The 25,019-nt window shown below is 28.9% G+C and overlaps 1 protein-coding gene across 4 annotated transcripts; it reads right to left on the reverse strand.

Moving 5' to 3' along the window:
• Positions 1-561: 561 nt before the first annotated feature.
• LOC112288128 (uncharacterized) lies at positions 562-5,275 on the reverse strand. 4 transcript variants are annotated; one of them, XM_024531974.3, is made up of 4 exons: positions 5,136-5,273; positions 3,774-3,852; positions 3,527-3,630; positions 562-3,090 (listed from the first exon to the last, which is right to left on the reverse strand). In XM_024531974.3, the coding sequence occupies exon 4, from the start codon at positions 3,015-3,017 to the stop codon at positions 951-953; it is 2,067 nt and encodes a 688-aa protein (XP_024387742.1). In that variant the 5' UTR covers positions 3,018-3,090; positions 3,527-3,630; positions 3,774-3,852; positions 5,136-5,273; the 3' UTR covers positions 562-950. The 4 variants fall into 4 exon arrangements, with proteins under 4 accessions (XP_024387742.1, XP_073393182.1, XP_024387743.1 ...); XM_073537081.2 differs by lacking the exon at positions 5,136-5,273 and adding an exon at positions 4,027-4,210; XM_024531975.3 differs by lacking the exon at positions 3,774-3,852 and having other exon boundaries at positions 5,136-5,275.
• Positions 5,276-25,019: the final 19,744 nt, after the last annotated feature.

Raw genomic sequence — 25,019 nt, forward strand, 5'->3', positions numbered from 1 at the left:
AAAAAAAAAAAAAACTTACATGATATTATCATTAAATGATGCCATCTTCAATATACAGCACCTTACATTATATTGAGACAAGCAACTAAAAAAACAGAGTTGTATTAGTGTGTGTATATTTCTTTTAGGTGCTAGGTACACATTTTTAATAAAATGTACAAAAACAAATCCATGTACTTTCAATTGTACAAATTGAAAATCCATAGAATTGCATATTCGGATTGGATTGAATTTGGTAGTTTGAAATATCCAAAATACCATGTAAAGATCTTTACGAAATTTCAACAATTGTGAATTTAAACACAATTGCGAAACTCTGTTGATGTCCTCCAGTCATTGCAAAAATTGCATACGTACTGCACACTTGAACTGATATAAAATTTACTTGAACAATGCAAAGAGTAGTGGAAAAATATATGTACACTTATGCTAGATGTAGTGAAGTACGTTTCGATGTTTTGTCTAGAGCAAGTCAAGTCAATGTCATTGCCGCAAACAATGTAATTCCAAACTGGAGCCTAGACGCAACTGCGCAGCCATCTGGTTTCACAATGAACTCGCTTCACAATGAATACTAAATCTTTTATTATTTTCAGTATGTGAAAGATAGGTTTTCACTTGTGAACCGCTGACAAGCAGTGAATTACACTACACTCTAACTGGTTTGCAAATTGGGCACAATCCAGTACTACAGACTAGGGAAACAGAACAAAGAGTAGTCTTCATGTTACACTTGAAACTTGGCATCTACACCCCACCTCCATTGCGCACCTAGATTCGTCCTCCAGTAAATGACTTTCAAACTAAATCTAGTAGGACCCAAGCTTCAAATATACCCACTTAAGAAAAAGGGTACAAAGATAAACTACAGAACAAGAAGAGTAACAACACACTAACAAGCTCACTAACGTTGTTTGCTTCCTAAAAATAAATTCAATGTTTGAAATTCTTCAAGTGTCAACCGTGACACTAGCCTCTGACTTCTTGACAGAGGGGATTAGGGAAATACCTGGGCGTACATTTGGACTATCAGCACCCAAGGATTTCCTCCGGTTCAGCATGCCAGGGCCTCGATCAGTGGACAATGGTTTAGAAGGCATCGGTGAGGGAGATTTGCTCCGGTTTAGCATGCCAGGAATTCGATCAGTAGACGACGGTTTAGAAGGTGCCGGTGAGGGGGATTTGCTCCGGTACAGCATACTAGGGCCTCGATCAGCAGGTAACGACCTGGAAGGCGTTGTCGAGGTGGATTTGCTCCGGTACAACATACTAGGGCCTCGATCAGCAGGTAGGGGCTTGGAAGGTGTTGGAGATGGGGATTTGCTCCGGCTTAGGGTAGTAGGAACTCGATTAGCAGATAGTGGTTTAGAAGGCATGAGCGAGGGAATTTTGCTACGATATAGCATACTAGGGCCTCGATCAGCAGATAATGGCTTGGAAGGCGTTGGTGACGGGGTCCTATCTCTAAAGCTATTGCTAGGAGCCAAAGTTTTCGATGAGGCTTTTGGCTTGCCAATAATCTTTGAAGGATTAGGAGTTACAACCGATCCCGGTGAAGACTTCTCAACATTAGGAGAAGATGAAGGTCTCTCCACTGGAGATGACTTGGTGGTCGTTCTGCTTTGAATATTTGTAGACAGTTTCTCCGTAGAGGTTTTCTGCTTCGGGTTGCTCAGGCTCAAACGTCTTTCGGAGGGAGATGGCTTCAAGGTACTTGGACTCGAGAGAGAAGGCGAAGCGGATTTCCTCCTAACAGGCTCAGAGATTGATGCCCTTCTCGTTCCTAGAGATGGTGATGGAGATGGTGATGAGGTGATCTTCTTCTTCACCGTTTCTGGCTTCGTTTCTCGGCCCCCCATGCCATTTGTTGCCGGTGGCTTGCGAATAGAGGTGGGGGAAGAAGGTATTCCACTGCCACGGGATGAAGTCTGTAAACTTGTTGAAACCCGAGGTTCTGCTGGAGATGGAGGAGTTTTCTTGGAAGGCTTGGTACTTGAATCGTTCGAAGGCTTATCTCCGGCAACGGTTGGACTCGTCCTCTTAAGGTAATTCCCCGGTGTGTGTGGTGAAGCAGCCGAGGAGTTAGTGACCCTGCGTCCTGAGGCTTTCAATACTGGAACTGACGACGCTAACTGCTTCACTTTTGAGGAAGATGGAAGATCAACTGATTTTGACATTGAGGTCACTTTGTGAAGATTGTTTCCAGAGGAAACACCTGCTGAACGAGTAGGCAGAGTAGTTGTGGAGGATCTTCGGGGATCCGCTGTTCGGGAGGGTTTGCGCGACCCAGTGATAGCGCTAGATCCAACCGAAGGCCGATTTGCACTTGTGCTCATACCAGGCTTCAAATTATTTGTGCTAGGCCGCGTGGTATTTGCTGAGGACCTTAAGGTGCTCGTCCCTATGGAGGCTTCACGAGGAACTCCTCTTCTTATGACTGGAGGAACTGAGATTATTGGCGGTCCAAGTTTACGCTCACTCTTTCCATTCGCAGCGCCACCATTGTTGTCAGTAGTGCTTTGCGATCGGAGGGTAGCTGCTGTAGATGAGGAAGACCTTAGAAAAGGTTTTGGCGATGATGGAGCTTGGTTTTGTAGTGCAGCAGATACGCTCTGCCTCAAAGAATTTAGAGTTGCCTCTGTGAGTTTGGTCTTATTGTTATCCTTCATAGGGGTTTGTGCTGGTGTTGAAGCTCCCCCAGAATTTTCTGAAGGTGCATGATCCAAGTTAGAGTAAGAGCCATTAGCGATTGCGGAAAAATCGGACTCCTCAGGAAGGTCCGGGGCAGCAGAGAGGATAGACTCTACTTCAGCATCCGTCATGGCAAGCTCTCCATCATCACCATGGCCATCTAGATTGTCACTATCCTCAAGTCCATATCCACGTTCTGAGTAATCCTCACCCCCATAATCTGATGTTGGGCCTGAGACAGGATCTTCATCTTCATACCTGGGAAGGTAAACAACATCCCGCCATGGGTCGACACGTTTATGGGATTCCACCTCCACCTCTTCCATCGTTACGTTGTGTAAAAACCGAATGTTTGCAGAAGTCGATGCACTCGGTCTTCTGGCAAGTACTCAATTTCACCTGTGATAAAACTCACACTGCTTCAGACAAATTATAAGATTGCTCACTCCTTTGGAACTACAGCTAGATATGGTGGCGACAGTGAAGAAGATGCCTATGGTTGCACGGCCAAGACATAGAAGCAGTCTGATGGGCCAATTTGAACGAAATACAACACTGAATTTTACAGTCTTAACATTGATTTTATTTTCCAAGCAGGAACTGCATAACTAAAGCAATCCAGGAATCGGTATCCAATCTAAATCCTGAACCAAATACAACCCTGCCATGGCCAACCAACAATCTAAGGAACCCTGTTGTTGTGTAAGGAATAAAGCATCGTAGGCAATTTTTGCATCAAATTTTCGCACTCAATTGCAATGCAAGCAAAAAAATTATCATTGACAGAAAAAAAAGGAAAAGAAAAAGTAAAGCAAAGCTTAAAAATCAAACTTACACTGACGAAACATTAATCATAATTACTGGTTTACGACCGCATCAGTCTGCTGCCGTATCCCAAAAGATTGAAGTCAGGACATCTTTCTACCATAAATGCTGACCCTGTAAACAAGTGTCGCCCAAAAGCACGTGAGGCTCCTGGATGTCTCAGGTGGACAACCTCTAACTATGATCAGGAAAACCAAGGACGGAAGGTGTTGTTACTCAAGCATAAATAAGTCATGACAGAGAAGTGAAACTACGACCTTCTCTAGTCAGGTAATCAGCAATTGTCTAAATCTCTGACGAAACAGCCATCCCTGTTTGCTGTTCGGAAAATTTAATCTGCAAGATAAAAGAAAATTACTGACAAGGATTGTACATTAAACCAAACAATCCTGAAATGCAAAATGTGGTGTATAGCATTCTGAAGATCGAAATCAACACCAATAAGCAAACGCTAGACACACCAATGAGTATTTAAAGGGAATCAATAACAAAATAGTTAATGTGGAGCACCTAACACAAATCCGTATGTCAACTTGCAATCCGATGCAGTAATCGACAGCGAGGCAGTGAATCAGAATTCGGGAACCCCCTATACGGACAGGAGGAACGAGTCCTTCCTTAAACATTCATCTCTACTTGAAACAAAAACCTCATGGTACTTGCTCATTTCTAGGATTTCTTGACTGCTTTAGCGCTGCGTGACAAAGGCAAACTTCCAGCCAATCCATTCAGAAATATCGAAATAGATCTAGATGGAATCATGAAATGTATAAATTCAAGATGTGCAGGAATAGGCATAAAATCATGTAGTGAATCGTGGTTTTCCGTCTAGCGTGTAATCACAGATTCGAAATGTCATTTGAAAGACAGAGACAAGACGAGGATGAACTGATTCCAAACTGATAATTTCGCTATTCACTGCATTCCTACTTCTTTAAAACGCATTTAAACTACTGATAACGCTCTGATCGAGTGTTCGGACGAATCCTAAGTCCAACATACGCTAAATCGAGAATTTATTCTGTGCACCCGTTACATTGACTATAAGAATGGAAAAAATTGCCGACGGCGATTGAAAACAAATCACAAATGAGGAGTATTTCAAGAGCACACTAGCATAAAAAAGTCAAACAAACACACACACACACACACACACGCACACAGAAGAAGAAGGAGAAGAGGAAGAAGCAGACGTGAGAGAGAGATAGGGAGAGGAGGAGGAGGAGGAAGAAGTAGCTAGTGCCGCGTTGCATCAAGAACGCACAGAGTATACACCCTAAGATGGACAGCTACACGTTGCAACGTGATATCGAGAAAGGCATTTCTGAATTCCGGATAATGCCATCAATTTCCCACACCAGACAAAAAAGTAATCACACGCACACTCCCACACAAAGGCTCAAATCACGAGGACGACGGGTCGCATTATTGCTAGAGTCAAATCCCAGGCTCTCTTCGTCATCTGCACGAAACGGTAAAACCTACGAGCAGCGATTCTATTCCAAGCAGCGTTTAGGATTCAGATTGCGAGTTTCAGGACTCGCGCAAGCACAACGTGCACATTCGGTGACCAAAATCTGCCATTCGAATCACGATTGCAAGAGGATTCAGATGCTCACCCTGCGGGTTCGATCCATGACGCTCAGCCACAATTCGCAAGGGAGATCCAAATCAAACCTCGATGAGAAGAGGAGATGAGCTGCAATGCGATCGAAATCCAGGCAGGCAAGCAAGCAGGCGAGGGAGAGCTATGGACCTGACAGAGAAGAGAGTGCATGCGCTATAGTCCCGAGAACCCTCCGAGCTTTCGAAATTCGAACAACGAGGAGGGAGGGAGGAAGGGGATGGATGGATGCATAGATGGATGAAGGGGAAAAGGCTCCATGACCCCGCGCTTCCTATCCATCGCTTTCATCATCTCGACCCCATCACCGCTGTCGCCTAAAGCCGCAACATGATCTCGGTCTTGGGTTTGTTTGGCGCTTTCTTTCCACGTCACGGTCATCCTTTGTCGTTGGCAATAGTTGCTGCGTTCTATTTTCCTTTTTCTTTTTTGAAAAAAAATAAATTATATATATATATATATATATATATATATTTCCAATCTTCAGCTTTGATTATTATTTTTTTACTTTAAAATTATCTATATATGAAAATATTGAAATTTTTATACATCCAAATTTAGGAAAAGTTATTTTGTAAGAATTAATTTGGAATGTAAAAATAGAAGTCTTATTTTTTGAACAATGTAGAAATTTTGGGATGATATATATATATATATATATATATATATATACTATTTAAAATTATATTTAATTATTCATATCTTTCATACATATATATATATATTTTTAATTTATTTAATTTTTAATATATTTAAGATTAGCAACTATTAGCATGCCCCTTCTATTTGGAATTTTTGTATATAGTTTTGAAACTTCTAGCATTTGTAGAATATCACCTCTTTCACATCTATACTTTCTACATTATATTACTTTTATTCTTAAATAAAAACTTGACTTAGATTGTATTAAGGTTTTTATAAATATCAAAGTTATTTCAGCTTTAAAATAAAACTAACCAAATCTATGCCATTATCACAAAATCTCAAGAATTTGATTAATTGTAGCTTTGTATTGTGGTCAAATCCAAGCTATTGCTCTATGATGGCATGGTTAAATGTCATTTATACACATAAGATCATGGAATGTCACAAATATATTACTCTAATAATTATCTAGGTAATATAAATAGATAGAAGTAGATAAAAGTATATTAATTTGATAATATCTTATAGAAAAGTTTCCTAGAAACTTCATAAATACATTTTCATCTTTATATTGTCACAAATATATATCTATTATAAATATTGTCTAGACAATATGAATTTGTAGAAGTAGATAAAAGTAGATTAATTTCATAATACTTTCTAAACTTCCTAAATGCTTCTTAGATGCTATTTTGACTTTACATGTGTTCATAGTTGATTGATAAGTTAGAAACTTCGTCAACAAGCTAACCACATGCTACATGTGTTGATAGCTTGCGGAACAAGTTAACTATGTGGCGCACATGTAGAAAACTTACCTTGTAAGTTAAAATATGTGTCATACAAAATCAACATGTTTTTGAAGGTCTTATAGAATATTGCCACATATTATATATAGAGGCAAGAGTGAAGCCTTCTTCACTCTTGTCAACTCCTTTCTTATTTCTAATTTAGTTTCAAGAGTCTCTAGTTTCCTTATCTTTTAGCAATAGCCATTCTAATTATTTTTTTAATATATATACTCTTCTATTTCTATTTTGCCATATTTCTTTGAGAGAGCGTCATTTGATTATTCGGAGCTGCTTCAACATCTACACTAAATCATGTCTTTTCTTCTATGGTAGAATATCCTTTTAGTGTTAGAAGACCGAGGATTGCATTGCCTAAGAAGTTTGATGGTATAAGATCCAAGTTTTGAAGATTTATCAATCAGGTACAACTTGTGATTGAACTTCAATCCTAGAACTATCCAACTCTAGAATCATAAAATAGATTCATTACTACATCCTTTTTAGATTTAGTATTATAATGGTTTTCATTTTTTTTTGAACAACAAGATCCAATATTGAATAATCTAGACATTCTTTTAGCAAAGTTTCAATCCATGTATGAAAAACATGGTGCAATTAATATTGCAACAAATAAGATTTATATTTTACAGTAAGGCAATCGATTTGTAACATTATATGCTTCATAATTTTGACAACTTGCAACTGATATCAAGTGGGATGATGCTCCAACTTGTTAATCAATTTTTCTATAGATTACAATATGAGGTAAAAAAATTAATGCTAAACTTATTTAATCCTCAAATATTGAGTCAAGTAATTGACTTTGCTATAAGGTGTGACAATCGACTTTTTGAATTTCAATCTAAGAGTCACACAAGTATACCTTAATATTACTATAATTCAATGACAATACCAATGCCTTTTCAATACATACATTTGAAAGTAGAGAATATGTAAATTGATGCAATACATTTCAAATTTTTTATTGAGAAAGAAAAGACTCGTCGTTATTACTAAAGATTGGCTTATATTGTAAAGAATCTAAGTACTTTGCTTAATATTTTTTAAAGAAGCGATGCAACTACAAAATGAGGAGTACTACAATCAAAGAAGATAGCATATTGAAAAATGAGTTTGTCTAATTATAATAAAGACCGTGCGATTGGAACATTGTACAACACCTAGTGAAAGTCTTATCTTCTCTTCAGAACCCTCTTCTTATTTTATAATAAATATTATTTTAGGATCTAAATATTACAAAGCTTATGCCTTATTAGATTCAAGAGCCTCAGCATGTTTCTTCAATGAAGAATTTGCTAAAAGATATAGCATATCTTTAGTGAAGAAAACTAAACTTATTCATGTAGAAGTCATAGATAGTCATCTATTATCTTCAAAAAATTTTATTCATAAAATCCTTCCTATAGAAGTAATAATTAATGGTCATAATAGCTTTAAAATATTTAATATTATTAGATCTTCCTCTAATCCAATCATTTTAGGTTTACTATGGTCAAAAAAAATATAATTCAAAAATAGATTCGATTTCACATAGTCTTGATTTAAAAAAAATATACAATTAAGAGTATAATTGATCAAGTAAAAAGTCATAAGTCTAGTACAATTAAACTTATATTTTTAGGTACAAAAACTTTCTTATATACTGTAAAAGAAGGATTATCTTGTGTCATTTATGCTACACTTATTTCTAATGGTGGAAAGACTTTAAGTGGCATTTTAAGCCAATATCAAGATTTTAAAGATGTATTTGAGAAGAAGAATGCAAATACTCTATTAAAACATCGTTCTTATCATTGTTCAATTAACTTTCAAGAAAGAACTCAACTATCGTTTAGATCAACTTATAATTTATCACAAAATGAGTTGACTAAACTCAAGGTATATATTGAAGAAAATCTAGCCAAGAACTTCATATGCCATTCCAAATCTCTAGTAAGAGCTTTGATTTTATTTGTGAAGAAAAAAGATGGTTCATTGCAGATGTGTGTCAATTATCAAGGACTCAACAAAATCACCATAAAAAATAAGTATCAGCTACTTTTGATATCTGGACTTCTTGATCTATTGAATCAAACTAAGATCTATATAAAAATAGATCTATTAAGTACATACAATTTGGTATGCATCAAAGAAGAAGATAAATGAAAGATTGGATTTTAAATAAAGTATGGATATTTTGAATATAATATCATGCCTTTTAGACTTACAAATACATCAAAAACTTTTTAATATTTAATTAATGATATTTTTTGAGATTTTTTAGATGAATTTTTTGTCTATTATCTAGACAATATCTTAATCTATTTTAATAATATAGAAGAAATTAAACTTCATGTTTGTCATGTGATACAAAAACTAAGAGATGCAGGACTCTATGCCAAGATAGAAAAATATTTTTTCCACACTACTCAAGCCAACTTCTTAGAATACATCATTTCAAATGATAGACTCAGTTTGTATTAAGATTTTAAAGAATACTTTTTAAGATTTTAATAGTGGACATAAAATTATCTTCAGCTTTTTATCTTCAAATTGATACATAAACAAAGCTTGTAAATCAAGTTTTGAAGTAGTATTTGAGGTGTACCATCAACTACCAACAAGATGATTGAAAAACTCTTTTGCCATTGGTAGAATTTACTTATAATAATATAATATATTCTTTTATACAACAAACATTTTTTTTTTGCTAATTATGGATATCATCCACAATTTAATACTTTTAACCTTTGAAAAGTTGATAATCATGTCGTAGAAGATTTGAAAAATCATTTATTTGAGCTACATACAACAATAAAAGTATGACTAAAAAAAGTTCAAAAATAACAAAAGAGCAATGCAAATGCTTATCGCAAAGAAACAACTTCATTTCCATGTTGGTGATAAAGTATGGTTACTTTATTATAATATTAAAACTATTTGCCCTTGTGACAAGTTGGATTATTGTAAACTTGAACCATTTCCTATTTATTAAGAAGCCAATCTAATTTCTTATTGATTACATCTACCAAAGTCTATAAAATTCCATCTTATATTTTATGTATCTCTTTTAGAGCCATATAAGTTAGAAAATATTCTAGAAAAAAGACAAATACCACTACCTCCTATAGAAGTAGATAATAACTAAGAATTTGAAGTAGAAGAAGTCTTAGATTAAAGGTGGTGCTAACATAGGTTAGAATATCTTATTCATTTGTATGGATATGATATTAATAAATGCATATAGAAGCTATTAAAAAAATCTTATTAATGTAATTCAGAAGGTCAAAGCTTTTCATCAACGAAATCTATCAAAATCAAGATAAAAAATAGCAAGTCTTTGATATAAAAGAAACATAATTTAAAAAAGATTGTATTCTACCTTTTATCTTTATTTGTAGTTTCTATATAATTGAATCATTAAGAAGATAGAAAATCAACAATCAAGGGATTCAATTCAAGAACCATTATTTACTCACTTATTGGGTGAAACATTGTGATTATCACAACCTTTAAGACAACATAGTAGAGATAAAGACCTTCAAGAATAATATATTTTTCCTTGAATAGATAGCAAGATACAATGCATTTGGTATTATGACCTAAAAAGAAACTCTCAATGTTTGGTGATTTTCTAGAAGTAGGCATGACTTTTGATGGTATTATAAATATTTATTTGAAAAAATTTATGAAGGTTTTAACAATGATTAAATAACAGGGTGGTCTTTTTGTCTTGAAATGGGATATTATCGATGGCTGAGAGAATCCATTAAATACCTTCAAAGAAAACAAAGATTAGAATGTGTGGCAAATACAATTTGTAACATCTTAGACTTTTTCAACATGTGATTATTGCTCCTCATAAAACTTTTTTTTAAAAAGAAAAATAATGTCATGGATATATATCTATTATAAATATTATATAGATAATATGAATTAATAGAAGTAGATAAAAGTAGATTAATTTCATAATACCTTCTAGAAAAGCTTTTTAGAAGCTTTTTAGATTTTTTTTGACTTTATATGTGTTCATAATTAATTAATAGGTTATAAACTTGGTCAACAAGCTAAACACATGCCATATGTGTTGATAGCTTGTAGAAAAAGCTAATTATGTGGCACACATACAGAAAACTTACCTTGCAAGTTAAAATATGTGTCATGTAAAATCAACATATTTTTGAAGGTCCTATAGAATATTACTATATAGATTCTAAATAGATAGTATATATAGAAGCAAGAGTGAAGCCTTCTTCACTCTTCTCAATTCCTTTCTTATTTCTAGTTTAGTTTCAAGAGTTTCTAATTTCCTTGTTTTTTGGCAATAGCCATTCTAGTTTCTTTTTTAATATATATACTCATCTATTTTTATTTTGCCATATTTTTTTGAGAGAGCCTCATTTGATTATTTGCTTTTATTGAGTTCTTATCCTTGACACATACATATCCATAGGCAATTAGTAGGTTAAGAACTTGACCAATAAGTTAACCACATATCACATGTATGAATAGTTTATAGAATGAGTTAACTATGTGACACACATATGGACAACTTATCTTGTAAGTTAGACATGTATCTTGCAAATTGGATACATGTTGGAGGTCTTATAGAATATTGCTATATAATTTTTAAGTAGATAATATAAATAAAGAACCCTTCTTTATTCTTATTAATTCTTTTTTTTTTCTTCCAATTTAGTTTTAAGAGTCCCTAGCTTTTAAACTTTAGCAATAGCCATTCCAATTTTTTATTAAATATATTTACTTTCTTATTTTTATTTTTTCATCTCTCTTTGATTTATTTTTTATTTTTTTATGTATTTATTTTGAATTATTTTCCTTGACACATTGATAAGAGTATTAATTTATTATTCATGTCTTGTTTTTAGGAATGAATGGATTACCTCACTTTTATTATCATATTTTGAAGATTATAGACTATTCACCTTTAAACTAACATAACATTCTATGTTTTTTGAATCTTAATTTTTTTTGTAAAGAGATTAAATCATTCTTCTTTGTGGAAATTTTTATTTGACATTAGATGTTGCAATTTATTCTTCTCTATTTGATTTGTAGATTTATTAAGTTGTTTGAAATGGAAGAAAAAATCAAAGATATTATACTTGATAGAAGTGAGAATAGATGTATCATTATTATAGATCTTCATGAACTTGTTAACACTCTTAGGGTAAAAATTTCATATATCACCAATGCAAACCACAAAAGTACTATTTTTATTTCTATGGAATAAATTCAAAATTTATGCTAAGAAATTGTGCAGTTGAGGGAACATAATAGATCAACCTCACAACCAAATCCAAGAAGTTTTTATTCAATAAGCAAAAGAAATGCAAAGATTTGTATGCTTAAGAAGTTTGATGGAAAAAGATTAAAATTTTGAAGATCTATTTAAGGTTTTAATCTTTTTAATATCCTTATGAATTTACTCAAACTGAATTCATAAGTGCACTTCTATTTAGAAGTGCTTTCTTTTTATTTGTACCTTTAAAAAAAAAGTATTCCTGACTCTTTTATGATTTTAATTATTTCTTAGAAGGGTTTATAGCTACATTTGGAAAAAGTAATCAAAAAATAGTAGCAAAGACCAAGCTCTTATCTACATGATAAAGATCACAATAAGCTACCATATATGCAGCTAAATTCTAATGCTTTACTAGTGACATGGACTAAAAAGCCTTTATCAATTAATTTTGATATGGATTGAAAGATAACATCAAAGATTTATTATTCAAAATGCCAAAAATAAATTTTTAAGAATAATTTATTGTTTAAGCCATTACATGCAACAACTAATTATTTGAAAGCATCAAAAATAAAAATTTGGTTGAAGAAGAAAAAGTCAAGTAATGGTGATAGCTCTTAATTTTTCAAAAACTTATTCATCAAAATTGGAACCAATACAAATTGATTTGGTATAATTTAAATAACTTTTACTTAGTATAAAAAAATTCAACCTCATCAAGAAGGTTTGTGCTTATACTAAAGAAAAGCTAAGCATACAGCTCAAGATTGTCTAAAGAAGCAATGCAATCATAAAATGAAGAGTACTATTGCCAAAAAAGACAATGTATCAAAAAATGAATTTTTGTAGCTACAATAGGAATCATGTGGTTAAAATCATGTACTATACCTAGTAAAGGTCCTATTTTCTCTTTAGATCTTTTATCTTATTTTATAATAGATGTATATTTAGAACCTAAAAATCACAAAGTCTCTACTTTATTAGATTTAGAAGCTTTAGCTTTTTTTACAAACATAGACTTTGCCAAAAAATAAGAAATATCTTTAGTCAAGAAAACTAAATCTGTACATATAAAAGTCATGGATAGTAGTTTGTTGTCTTTTAAAAGCATTATCTATAAGACTATTCTTTTAGATGAAGCAATTGAAGATCATAATAGTTTAATAATATTTAATATGATAATATTTTCTTCTAATTTAATTAATTTAAGATTATAATAGTTAAAAAAATATAATATTCAAAAAGATTATATTTTCTATAATCTTAACTTTTCTTATAGTTTAATCTAAAATTTAGTTAGTTAAGTAGAAATATATAAGTTTAAAACATCCAAATTCTTATAAATAAGTGTGAGAGCATCTATACATGCAACAAATAAAGAGTTATCTTTTGTTATATATGCCACATTTATTTTTGATGGTGAAAAGACATTAAAAGGAATTTTTAGCTGGTATCAAGATTTCTAGGATATTTTTGAAAAGAAAAATGCATATATTCTTATAAAGCATTAATCTTATGATTGTTCAATTGATCTTTAAAAAGGAGCTCAATTGCCATTTTGATCAAACTACAACTTATCACAAAATAAGTTGGCTATGATAAATGAATATATTGACAAGAACTTGGCCAAGAATTTCATATACCATTTAAAATTTCCAACAAGAGTTCTTATCTTATTTGTGAAGAAAAATGATGGATTTTTGTGGATATGCATAGAATATTAGGAACTTAAGAAGATCATCATTAAGAATAGATATATTTTATCTTTGATTTTAAGACTTCTTGATCAATTCAATTAAGTAAAGATCTATATAAAAATAGATCTATAAAGAGCATACAACTTGGTCCTCATAAAAAAAAAAAAAAAATCAAAGAATATCTTTAAAAATAGGTATAGATATTTTGAATATAATGTTATACCTTTTAGACTCATAAATGCACCAATCACTTTTCAACTTCTTATAAATGATATTTTTTATAAATATTTTTGATAATTTTAGACAACATTCTAATTTAATCTAAGAATATAGAAGAATATAAACTTTATTTTTGTTATATGTTACAAAAATTTAGAGATATAAGATTATATGCTAAGATAAAAAAAATATGTATTCTATACTACTCAATTTGACTTTCTAAGATACATTATTTTCAACAAAGGCTTTATGATGGATTTTAAAAAGATTCAAACTATCATAAATTAGAAGATTTTAAGAATAGTAAGAAATATGCAATGATTTTTGAGCTTTTTCAATTATTACAAAATATTCATTAAATTTTTTTTCAAGTTATAGCTCTAATTATATGTTTGACTTGTAAAAAAAAATTTAAATGGAGTAAAGAAGCAAAAACATTATTTTATGCTTTAAAGAATAAATTTATTTTTGTATCAATCTTGTATTGCGTCTACTTCTCTAAGACATTTTTTTATGGAAACAAATTCATCAAACTTTGTCTTGTATATAATATTATTACAAATGAAAGTAAATAATAAATTCCACATAATAGCTTTTTATTCCAAAAAACTTTTAATAGTAAAAATCAACTACAAAATTCATAACAAAGAACTTCTTGCAATTATAGATTTATTTTAGGAATAGTGTCACTATCTAGAAGATACTTCCAATTTAGTTACCATATGTATAAATTACAAGAGTCTTGAGTATTTCATATTAGCATGTAAATTGTATTATTGCCAAGATTGTTGGAGCATGTCATTATCAAGATATGATTTCAAGATCACACATTGACTTAAAAAATAATAAGATTTATTAGAAGCACTTTTTAAATATTCTTATCTTATATCAAAAGAAGGAGATGTAACTTTTGATCAATAAAGAATAGTCAACTTGAAGCTTAAATGATTTTATTTTTGAACAATAAAATCAATATTGATTATTGATGTAATCTTTGTTAAGCAAGTTCAATCAAATATGTCTTCTTATCTTCTTATTCATGATATTAAGAATACTTCTTTTAAGTCTCATAATACTTTGAAGTTTCTCCTTTAGAACAACTATGGTTTTTTATTTCTATAGATTTTATTATAAATTTTCAAAATTCAAGTTCATATGACTCTATATTTATGATTGTAGAATATTTCACTAAAATAAAATATTTTATGTCATATATAAAAGCTATTTTAAGTAAAGAAATAGCTAATATTTTCTTTGACAATATTTATGGCTATTATGGATTGCCAAAGGATATTATATCAGATAGAAAGATATAATTTGTATAGAGATTTTGGAAAATCCTTTTTAAAATATTAGAAGTGGATATAAAATTATCTTTGGCCTTTTATCTTCAAACTAATAGACAAATAGAATAAGTGAATCAAGTTTTAGAGTAATATTTGATATATACCATCAACTATCATTAAGATGATTGAACAACTCTTTTGCCATTTGTAGAGTTTGCATGAAATAATTTGATATATTCTTCTATTCAACAAAAATCTTTTTTTTCCAATTATAATTACCATCTATTATTGCATATCTTTGATTTTTTAAAAGTTGATAATCCTAGGACAAAAGATTTGAAATTTTTTTTGTTAAAACTATATGCAATAAAAAAGGCATAATTAAAGTAAGTTCAAGAACCTTAAAAGATCAATGCAGATACCTATCATAAGGAACAACTACAATTTGATATAGGTAATAAGACATGGTTATTTCATTGCAATATTAAGACTATTTGTTTTTGCAATAAGTTGAATTATTGTAGGCTTGGACCTTTTCCTATTTGTGAATAAATCAATCCAGTTGCTTATTGATTATACCTATTGGAGTCAATAAAGATCCATCTTGTATTTTATATATCTCTTCTTAAGCCATACAAGATAGTAAATATTTCAAGAAGAAGACATTGCCTTGTATAAAAGTAGATAATTATCAAGAATTTGAGATGGAAGAAATTTTGGATTTAAGGTGGTGCCAAAATAGATTAAAATATCTTATGTAGATATGATATTAGTAAATATACATAGAAGCCACCAAAGAATCTTATAAATATAATAAAAAAAATTAAAATTTTATATCAATAACATCTATTAAAATCAAAATAAAAAGTCAAGCAATTTTTTGCTATAAAAGAAAAGATGCTCAATAAAGATTACATCCTATCTTTTATCCTTTATTGTGAGTTCTTATATTTTAGTAATATTAATAGAATTAAAAATCTATAATTGGTAGATTCAACTCAAGAGCCATTATTTATTGACTTATTAGACGAGATATTACAATTATTATAACCTTCAAGATAATGTAATTGAGATAAAGATTCTTAATAATAACATATTTTTTCTTGAATAGATGGCAAGATATAATGTATTTGATATCAAGACCTTAGAAGAAATTTTTGATGTTTGGTGATTTTATTAGAGGTATAAATAATTTTTAATAGTGTAACCAATGTTTTGTTTGATAGAAGTTATGAAAGCCTCAATGATGATCAAATTAGAAGGTAGTCTTTTTGTCCTAGAATAGAATATTATTATTGGTTGAGAGGACCTATGAATCACTTTCAAATAGAACAACAATCAGAGTATGTGGTAAATATAATTCATCACATCTTGAACTTCATCAAGATGTTATTACCATTCTTTATGAAAATTGCTCCTAAAAGAGATATAATGTCACAAAAATATTTATTCTAATAATTATTTAGATAATATGAATAAGTAGAAATAAATAAAAGTATATTAATTTAATAATATCTTATAAAAAAGATTTTTAGAAGCTTCATAGATATGTTTTCACCTTTATACATGTCTATAGGTGATTGATAGATTAAAAATTTGACCAAAATTTAGCCATGTTTCATAGGTATTAGTTGCTTGTGGAATAATCTAACTACATGGTGTAGATATAAATAACTTGTTTTATAAGTTAGACACGTGTCTTGTAAATTGGACATAAGTTGGAGGTTCTATTGAATATTGCCACATAGCTCTTAGATATATAATATATATAGAGGTAAGAGTGAAGCCTTCTTCATTCATGTAAATTTCTTTCTTTCTTCTAATCTAGTTTCAAGAGTCTCTAGCTCCTTAGTATTTTACAATAGTCATTTTAATTTCTTATTAATTTTTTATATTTTTTATATTTTTTTATCTTTCTTTGATTTATTTTTTACTTATCTATGTATCTTTTTTGAATTTTTTTCTTTACATAAAATCTTCTATTAGTTTTTGTAATTTGGAGCATAAAAAAAATGCCAAGAAATTCACTTGATGCAACAACTGCAACATTAGTTACATCTTCTTCTATATATGTAGGCTAGAGCTAAGCACCATATTTAATTCCATGCACTTTTAATTCTTATACTCTTTGTCTTTTATAATATCTAAGTTCTAATTTCCCTTCCTTTAAATTACTCGTCCTTCTCTGCTTTTGCAATCAATCTTCATGCTTTTAAAAAATCAAGTCCTTAATTATGTTCTTTTTGGTCTATATTCAAATGAAACCAATAAAATAATATATATTATTATCAAAAATTATATTTATAATTGAATATAAATATAATTATAAATCTTCAAAGTATATAATATTTTTGAAAAAAGATTTAAATGCATCAATGCATTAATGGAGTTAATTCATCAAAATATTAATGGAATTAATGCATTAAAAAAAATCATGTATTTTGAGACTTAAAGGAATTAATAACTTATAAATCAAAATTTAACTATATAATTAAAATTAAAATTAAAATTTAATAAATATAATATATAATCAAAATTTAAATTTAAATTTAATAAATATAATATATAATCAAAATTTAAATTTAAATTTGATAAATATAATATACAATAAACATTAAAATTAAAATCTAAAATTTAATTGTAAAATTTAAATCTAATAAAATAATCATATACAAGAGATATTTTTTTAAAAAAATTAAATTTGAAATATAAAAAATGTAATATAAAATGTAATATAATATAATATGTGTTATTCAATTAGTTGATCCAAGGTACTAAGTGAATCTAGGAGTCCATAATTGTTTTATTCAAAGCAATCTTTATACATGCAAGCAAAATTTTCGTAAAAAAGACATTCCTTCTTTCCATAATAATAGTTACAAAGAAAACATGCTTGATGATTTTTCCTAGTTTGTTAAAAAGGCTAAAATTCTTTGCCTAACTATGCAAGGTGATTTCTTAATAATATTCATCATTCAATTATCATGATAATTTAGCTTTTGTTATACTACTTAAAATAATTCTTATTATATGTACAAAAAATATTTTCAAATGTTTCCTATATACTGAAAAAATAAGATCATATTCACATATTTACTATTATAAAACTAAAAAATATTAAGGAACTTAAACTATAAAGAAGATATAATTCATACTGCAATTGCTTGCTACAAAGGTCAATATCATGTCTACTATAAAGAAGTTTTTTTTTTTCTAAAAATCAAATTTTCAAGAATATCTTTACAAGTTCACTAGTCATGAATTATTATAAATATTAAAAAATTATATACATTTCTAATATAGTATCAAAGATAAGAATTCAAAGAAGATACACAAATATGTGACATTTGAGTCAAAGAGAATTGAAAAAATTAAATAAATAAGTTTATATATTTAAGAAGAAATTAAAATCGCTATTGCCAAAAGACAAAAAAAACTAAAAACCCTTGAAATTAATTAGAAGCAAGAAAAGAGTTGTCAAGAGTAAAAAATGATTTACTCTTGTCCTTATATATACTATCTATTTAAGAGCTATGTAGCAATGTTCTATAAGACTTCTAACACATGCCAAATTTGCAACAGACATGTCTTTACTTGTAAGATAAGTTTCTTATATATACACCATATTATTAGCTTATACCTCGAGCTACAAACTCATGCAACATGTAGCTAGCTATTGTAAATTGTTGCAAGGAATTTTACTAATTTATTTATATACTATAATAAAATAATCGTAGATATTTTAGATGGCAAATTTTAGGTACTTTTGGCAAAAAAGAGGATAAAGAGTATAGTTGCAAATATCAAGTAAAGCTTTGATAAGATAGGAAAGTCAAGTTAAAATATAATTCAATATTATCTTAGTTTATATATATTTAAATAAAAATCACTTTCATTAGCATACAAGCTTCTATTTAAATGAATATATAATTTCCATTAGTTTATAAATAAAAAGTAAAATATATTAGTTTGATAAGTTAGAACTTTATTCTAAATCCATTCAAACTACTTGGCCATCAGATCATTTTGAGCCTTTAATGTATTCACATGAAATGCAACACTTTTATTATTAATCTATGTGTACTAAAGAGGAAGCCAAGTCTATTAGTAATGCATTGAAGTTAATAGGTGATGAACCAAATGCAATTAGCATTAGATTGGGAGCAACAATAATTTTCTTTAAAGTAGATTGAGCCATTAGTACAAATAAATTGATTAGGTCATACTAGGTATAGAAATTTTTTATCATTAAAATTTTCATATGGTCTAATATCCTCTAAATTTGATATTAACAAGGAAAGTCAAGTATTATTGTAAATGCACTTATACACATAGTTGTATTGTTATCCAAAAGCATTATGGCTAATTAAAATTGCTCAAATACAAGATTCAATATGTACATTGACACCTTTATAGCAACTCTCTTAAAAAACTTAATGTCATGATGGTAGAATATATAAAAGCGTTGAGAGCTCTCTCAAACTTTTATTACTTTGATTAATTTTTTTAAAAAGAATAATATAAAAAATTTCACATCATAGAGATCTTTTGAAGAAACCTTCACATACAACTTTAAGGTCAAGTATTGCTCTTATATACAAGTTGTAGTGATGTAGCCAAAGTAGAAATTATAAATTTTTTAAAATTTGATTAATTACTTCTTATAAAAAATCCATATTTTTTAAAGATATGCAACTGCCTACATTGAATTTTGACAAACAATAAATGAACTTCTATATTTTTTGAAGATATGAATGAGCTTCTTTGACACAATATGCTTGATATGGGACCATAAGAGATGTAAAAGCTCATTTTTTGTCTATCAAAATCTCTTCTATTGATAAATTCATTACCATTGTCTATTTTGCAAGAAAAGAAGTCTATCCATCTTTATCCTCAAATAAAAAGAAATTTTTGCAATTGGCCAAAATATTCTTTTAAAGATGTCATATGCAAAGAAGTACCTTGGATATAAAGAATAAATCTTTTATAGCATTTATGAGTATTAAGTCTCTATCAGTTCCAATGTTGTTGGATAGTAACTTTTCATACATTACTTTTAGTTGCATTAATGTCTACTACAAAGAAGGTTGTGTTTTTTCTTAAAAAAATACAACCTCAATAGTGAAAGATATATTAAAACTTTTGATTCCTACAACATATAGCATAGACATTCCAAAACCTATTTATCTTGTATGTGCAATCTGTAATAATATTATATAGATATCTTTTTGTTAATTATATATATTTAGGATGAGCAAAAAAAAACAATTAATCTTATTTGTCTCATCATTTTTATAGGTATAATGATATAAAGTATTGCAAAGGTTTTTCACTAAGGTATAGATTAATGAATGACTATAAAAATAAATTGTATAAGTCCACTAATACTTATTGTATATGGTATATATGATTGCTAGATTTGCAAAGTCTCCTTGATATAGAGTAGTAACAATATTCTTTATAGCTATCTTTGCAACATGTATATGAGCCATTAGAGCTTTTTATGCAAGCTAGAAATAATGAACAATTCAATAGCCTACCAAAGATGTCAAAAGACTATAGTTATAATTTCCATTTTGAATCGACAAATGCTAGCATTTGTCAATGTATAAACAAAGAGCACATAATTCAAAAGAGCACCTTATGAATCATGTAGCTAAACTATGTAAATGAATATATGCTTTAGATTGATTATAAATGTAACTTCTATCATACTTAAAGAAGATACATCCTATATTAGAGTGATGTTGAAAAACTACATAACTTTGGCCATGCAAAAACTAATCTAACTATCTCTTTATTTCTTCAATGTAGCAAATGATTGCTTAAGAAGAGAATCTATATCTAGTATATTTTTTATTTTGAAATAAAAGAATTTAAAAATATCTGTAGCATCCTTTGTTGTCAAGGATATGAACTTCAAAGAACTAAAATATCAATACAATCTTGTGTCACTTGAAAAGACTAAAAAATCACTAAAAGATGATATAGTATTAAACTAGAATGGCTATTATCAAAAACAAGAAGACTTAAAAGTCTTGAAACAAGAATAAAGACTAGAAAGGCATTAATAAGAATGAAGAAGACTTCACTCTTATTTCCATATATATTATCTAATTATGAGCTACATGATTATGTTCTATAAAACCTCCAAAATATGTTGACTTTCCTAAACATATATTTTAACTTGCAACGCAAGTTTTTTATATGTGTGCAACATAGTTAGATTTTTCTACAAGCTACCAACATGTATGGCATGTGGTTAACTTGTTGACCAAGTTTCTAATCTACCAATCAACTACAAATATATGTAAAGTGAAAACAATGTCTATGAAGCCTCACTAAAAAATATTATAAAATAAATCCACTTTTATCTACTTCTACTTAATCATATAGAAAAATATTAAAATAAATATATATGTCTGTGATATTATTCTTCCTTCTAGGGATGAATTCCATGAAGAGCAGTTATCATATGTTGAAAAAATCCAAGATGCTTGAATTTATGTTGGCAACATATTTTAATCTTTATTTTCTTTAAAAATGGTTGATAAGTCTTCTTAGCCATCAATAATGTCTTATATTAGGATAAAAAGACTATCTTATTATTTAATTGTTCTTAAGGCCTTTGTACCTCTTTTCGAATAAAATATTTGAAATACTATCACAAGTTGTTCCTACTTCTTATAAAATCTCCAAACATCAAGAGATATTCATTATCTTATATAACTCAAGAAGAAACATGTAGACTATAAGATAGATCTTTATACACTCTAGTAGATGTAATCAATAAGAAATATAATTAATTTATTCATAAATAGGAAAAAATCCAAGCCTACAAAAGTCCAACTCCTCACAAGAACAAATAGTCTTGATATTGCAATGAAGTAGCCATACCTTGTCACGTAGGCAGAATTATAGTTGTTCATTGTAATAGGCATTTGCATTGATTTTTTGTTGTTCTTGAGCTTCTTTTGACTATGCCTTTAATGTTGTATGTAGCTCTGACAAATAATTTGCCAAATCTTCTACCACAGGATTATCAACTTTTAAAAGGAAAAATTATCAAATCATGGATGATAATCATAATTGGTAAAGAATGGTGTCTATTGAATAGAAGAATGTATCAAATTATTATATGTAAACTCCATTAATAGTAAAAGAGTTTTCCAATCATCTTAATGATAGTTGATGATACACTTCAAATACTACTGCAGAACTTGATTCATCTGTTTTGTTTGCCGATCAATTTGAAGATAAAAAATCAAAGAGAGCTTTATTTCGACCTTTAGAATCTCAAAAACAATTTTTTAGAATCTTGATAAAAATTGAATCTTTTTTTTTGATATAATATATTTATGTAATCCATAATAGCAATAGATATTTTCAAGAAAAAAAATTATCTATTTCTTCATTGGTGATAGATTTTGTACATACTACAAAATGTGCCATCTTAGTAAAATAATCTACTATTACAAATATAAAATCATAAAAATTTGAGATTGAAAGATTTGTAATAAAATCCATAGAAATGAAAGACCATGGTTATTTCAAAATAGATAATGGCTAAAAAAGTCCATAAGATCAATGATAAAGAATTTTGGATCTTGAACAAATATCACATGATTGTATAAAGTAGATTAAATAAATTACTTTCCACATTTGAGGCTACCAAAAATCAATTGACATTAATTCCAAAGTATTATTATATCCAAAATATTCAAATACTGAAAAGTCATGATGAATTTGAAAAATACGTAATTGTACTTTGTCTTTTGAAATATATAATTTTTCTTCAAAATATAATAGATTATTTTTAAACTCAAACTTAGAAATATCATAAAATTTAGAAGAATTGTTCTTGATATCATAAATAAGAGGATTAGAGGACATACTTGATTGAATTTATTTTACAAAGGTTGAATCAATAGTCAATGTTTATTGCTTGAAGATAAAAAAATATTCTAACTTCAAGACAATCATTCTTTATTAATTAAAAGTTGCATTTCTTTCTTTTGATATAAGATAAGAATGTTTAGAAAGGACTTTTGACAAACCTTATTGTTTTTTGAGTTGATAAATAAACTTGATAAAAACATACTCTAATAAGCTTGGCAATAATTAAAAATATGGGTTGACACGAAGTATTTGAGGTTCTTGTGATCCATATACATGATGATTGGACTAAAAGCACTTTTTAGATAATGATGCCATTCTTAAAATAAATCCATGATAGTCAAAAGCTTTTTGTCATCGATCTCATAGTTAATCTTCACTGTTGAAAATTTCTTAGAATAAAAAGCTATGAAGTAGAGCTTGTCATCTGCTTCTATTTGTGACGAAACAACACTCATAGCAAAATCTAATACATTTGTTTTCTTAAAGAATGCCTTTAAAAAGTCAACACATTATAAAATTGGTGTAGAAATAAATGTTGTATTTAAGGCTTCAAAAGATGCTTCAACTTCTTTAATTCACTCAATTTTATCTTTACATGTCAAGTATATAAGAGGGGTTGTAACTTAAAAATAGTTCTTGATGAAGATCTAATAATAATTAGTAAATCTTAAAAAAAATTCACATCTCTAATTAATTTTGAGATCTTTCAATTTACAATAATTTGGATCTTTTTAGGATCCATTATAAAACCATTGTTTGAAATGATGTATCTTAGAAAGTCAACTTAAGTAATATAAATACAAATTTTTTTATCTTGGTATATAATCTTATATCTCTTAGTTTTTATAATACGTAACAAACATGAAATTCATTCTCTTCTATATTCTTAGAATAGATCTAGATATTGTCTAAATAACAGATGACAAAATTATTAAGAAACTCACAAAAAACATCATTTATTAGATGTTGAAAAGTAGTTAGTGTATTTGTGAGTCCAAAAGGCATGGCATTATATTTAAAATTCCTCTACTTGATTCAAAAAGTAGTTTTCTATTCTTCAATGCATATGAGGTTGTATGCTCCTTGTAGATCTATTTTTATATAGATCTTTATTTGATTTAGTTGATCAAAAAGTCTTGAAATAAGAGATAGAAGATACCTATTCTTGATGGTGATCTTCTTGAGTCCTTAATATTTTATATACATTTGTAGAGATTTATCTTTTTTCTTCACAAATAAGATAAGAGCCTTAATTAAAGGTTTAAAATGGCGTATGAAGTTCTTAGCCAAATTTTCATTAATGTATTCTTTGAATATAGTCAACTTATTTTGTGATAGACTATAGATTGATCCTTTCATTAATGTATTCTTTGAATATAGTTAATTCGTTTTGTGATAGACTATAGATTGATCCAAATAATGGTTGAGTTCAATCTTAAAGATTGATGGAACAATCATTAAGACAATGCTCTAGAAGAATATCTACATTCTTTTTTTCAAAAATATCTTGATAATCTTGATATTGGCTTGAAATACTTTTTGAAATCTTTTTCTATTAACAATAGGTGTGGCATATATAACAAAAGTTGATTCTTCTTTTGCAGTATGCATGAAAGTTTTTGTACCTACCAATAATGGTTTGGATGTATCAATCTTATGGATTTTTATTTTTCTAGCAAAAACTTGGATTAAATTATAGAAAAAATCAAGATTATAAGAAATCTAATCTATTTGAAGATTATACCTTTTTAACCATAATAATCTTAAAATAATTGGGTTAGAAATATATCTAGTTACATTAAATATTACTAAACTATTATGACCACTAGTTGCTACTTCTACAAGAATAGTTTCATCTATAACATCTTTAGAAGACAATAAACAACCATCTATTACTTCTACATGTACAGGTTTGATTTTCTTAACTAAGGATACATCTTATTTTTTGATAAAGTCCTTATCTATAAAATAGTCTAAAACTCTTGAATCCAAGAAGGCTAAGACTTTGTGATTTTTTGGTCCTAAAATAACTTCCATTATAAAACAAGGTAAAAGAATTCAAAGAAAATATAG

Source organism: Physcomitrium patens, chromosome 11 (assembly GCF_059467195.1).
Source record: "Physcomitrium patens ecotype Gransden chromosome 11, ASM5946719v1, whole genome shotgun sequence".
NCBI lineage: Eukaryota > Viridiplantae > Streptophyta > Bryopsida > Funariales > Funariaceae > Physcomitrium > Physcomitrium patens.

What these genes read in the sequence shown, in the direction of transcription:
- LOC112288128 (XM_024531975.3), bottom strand. Translation starts at nt 3,017, where the DNA reads ATGGAAGAGGTGGAGGTGGAATCCCATAAACGTGTCGACCCATGGCGG.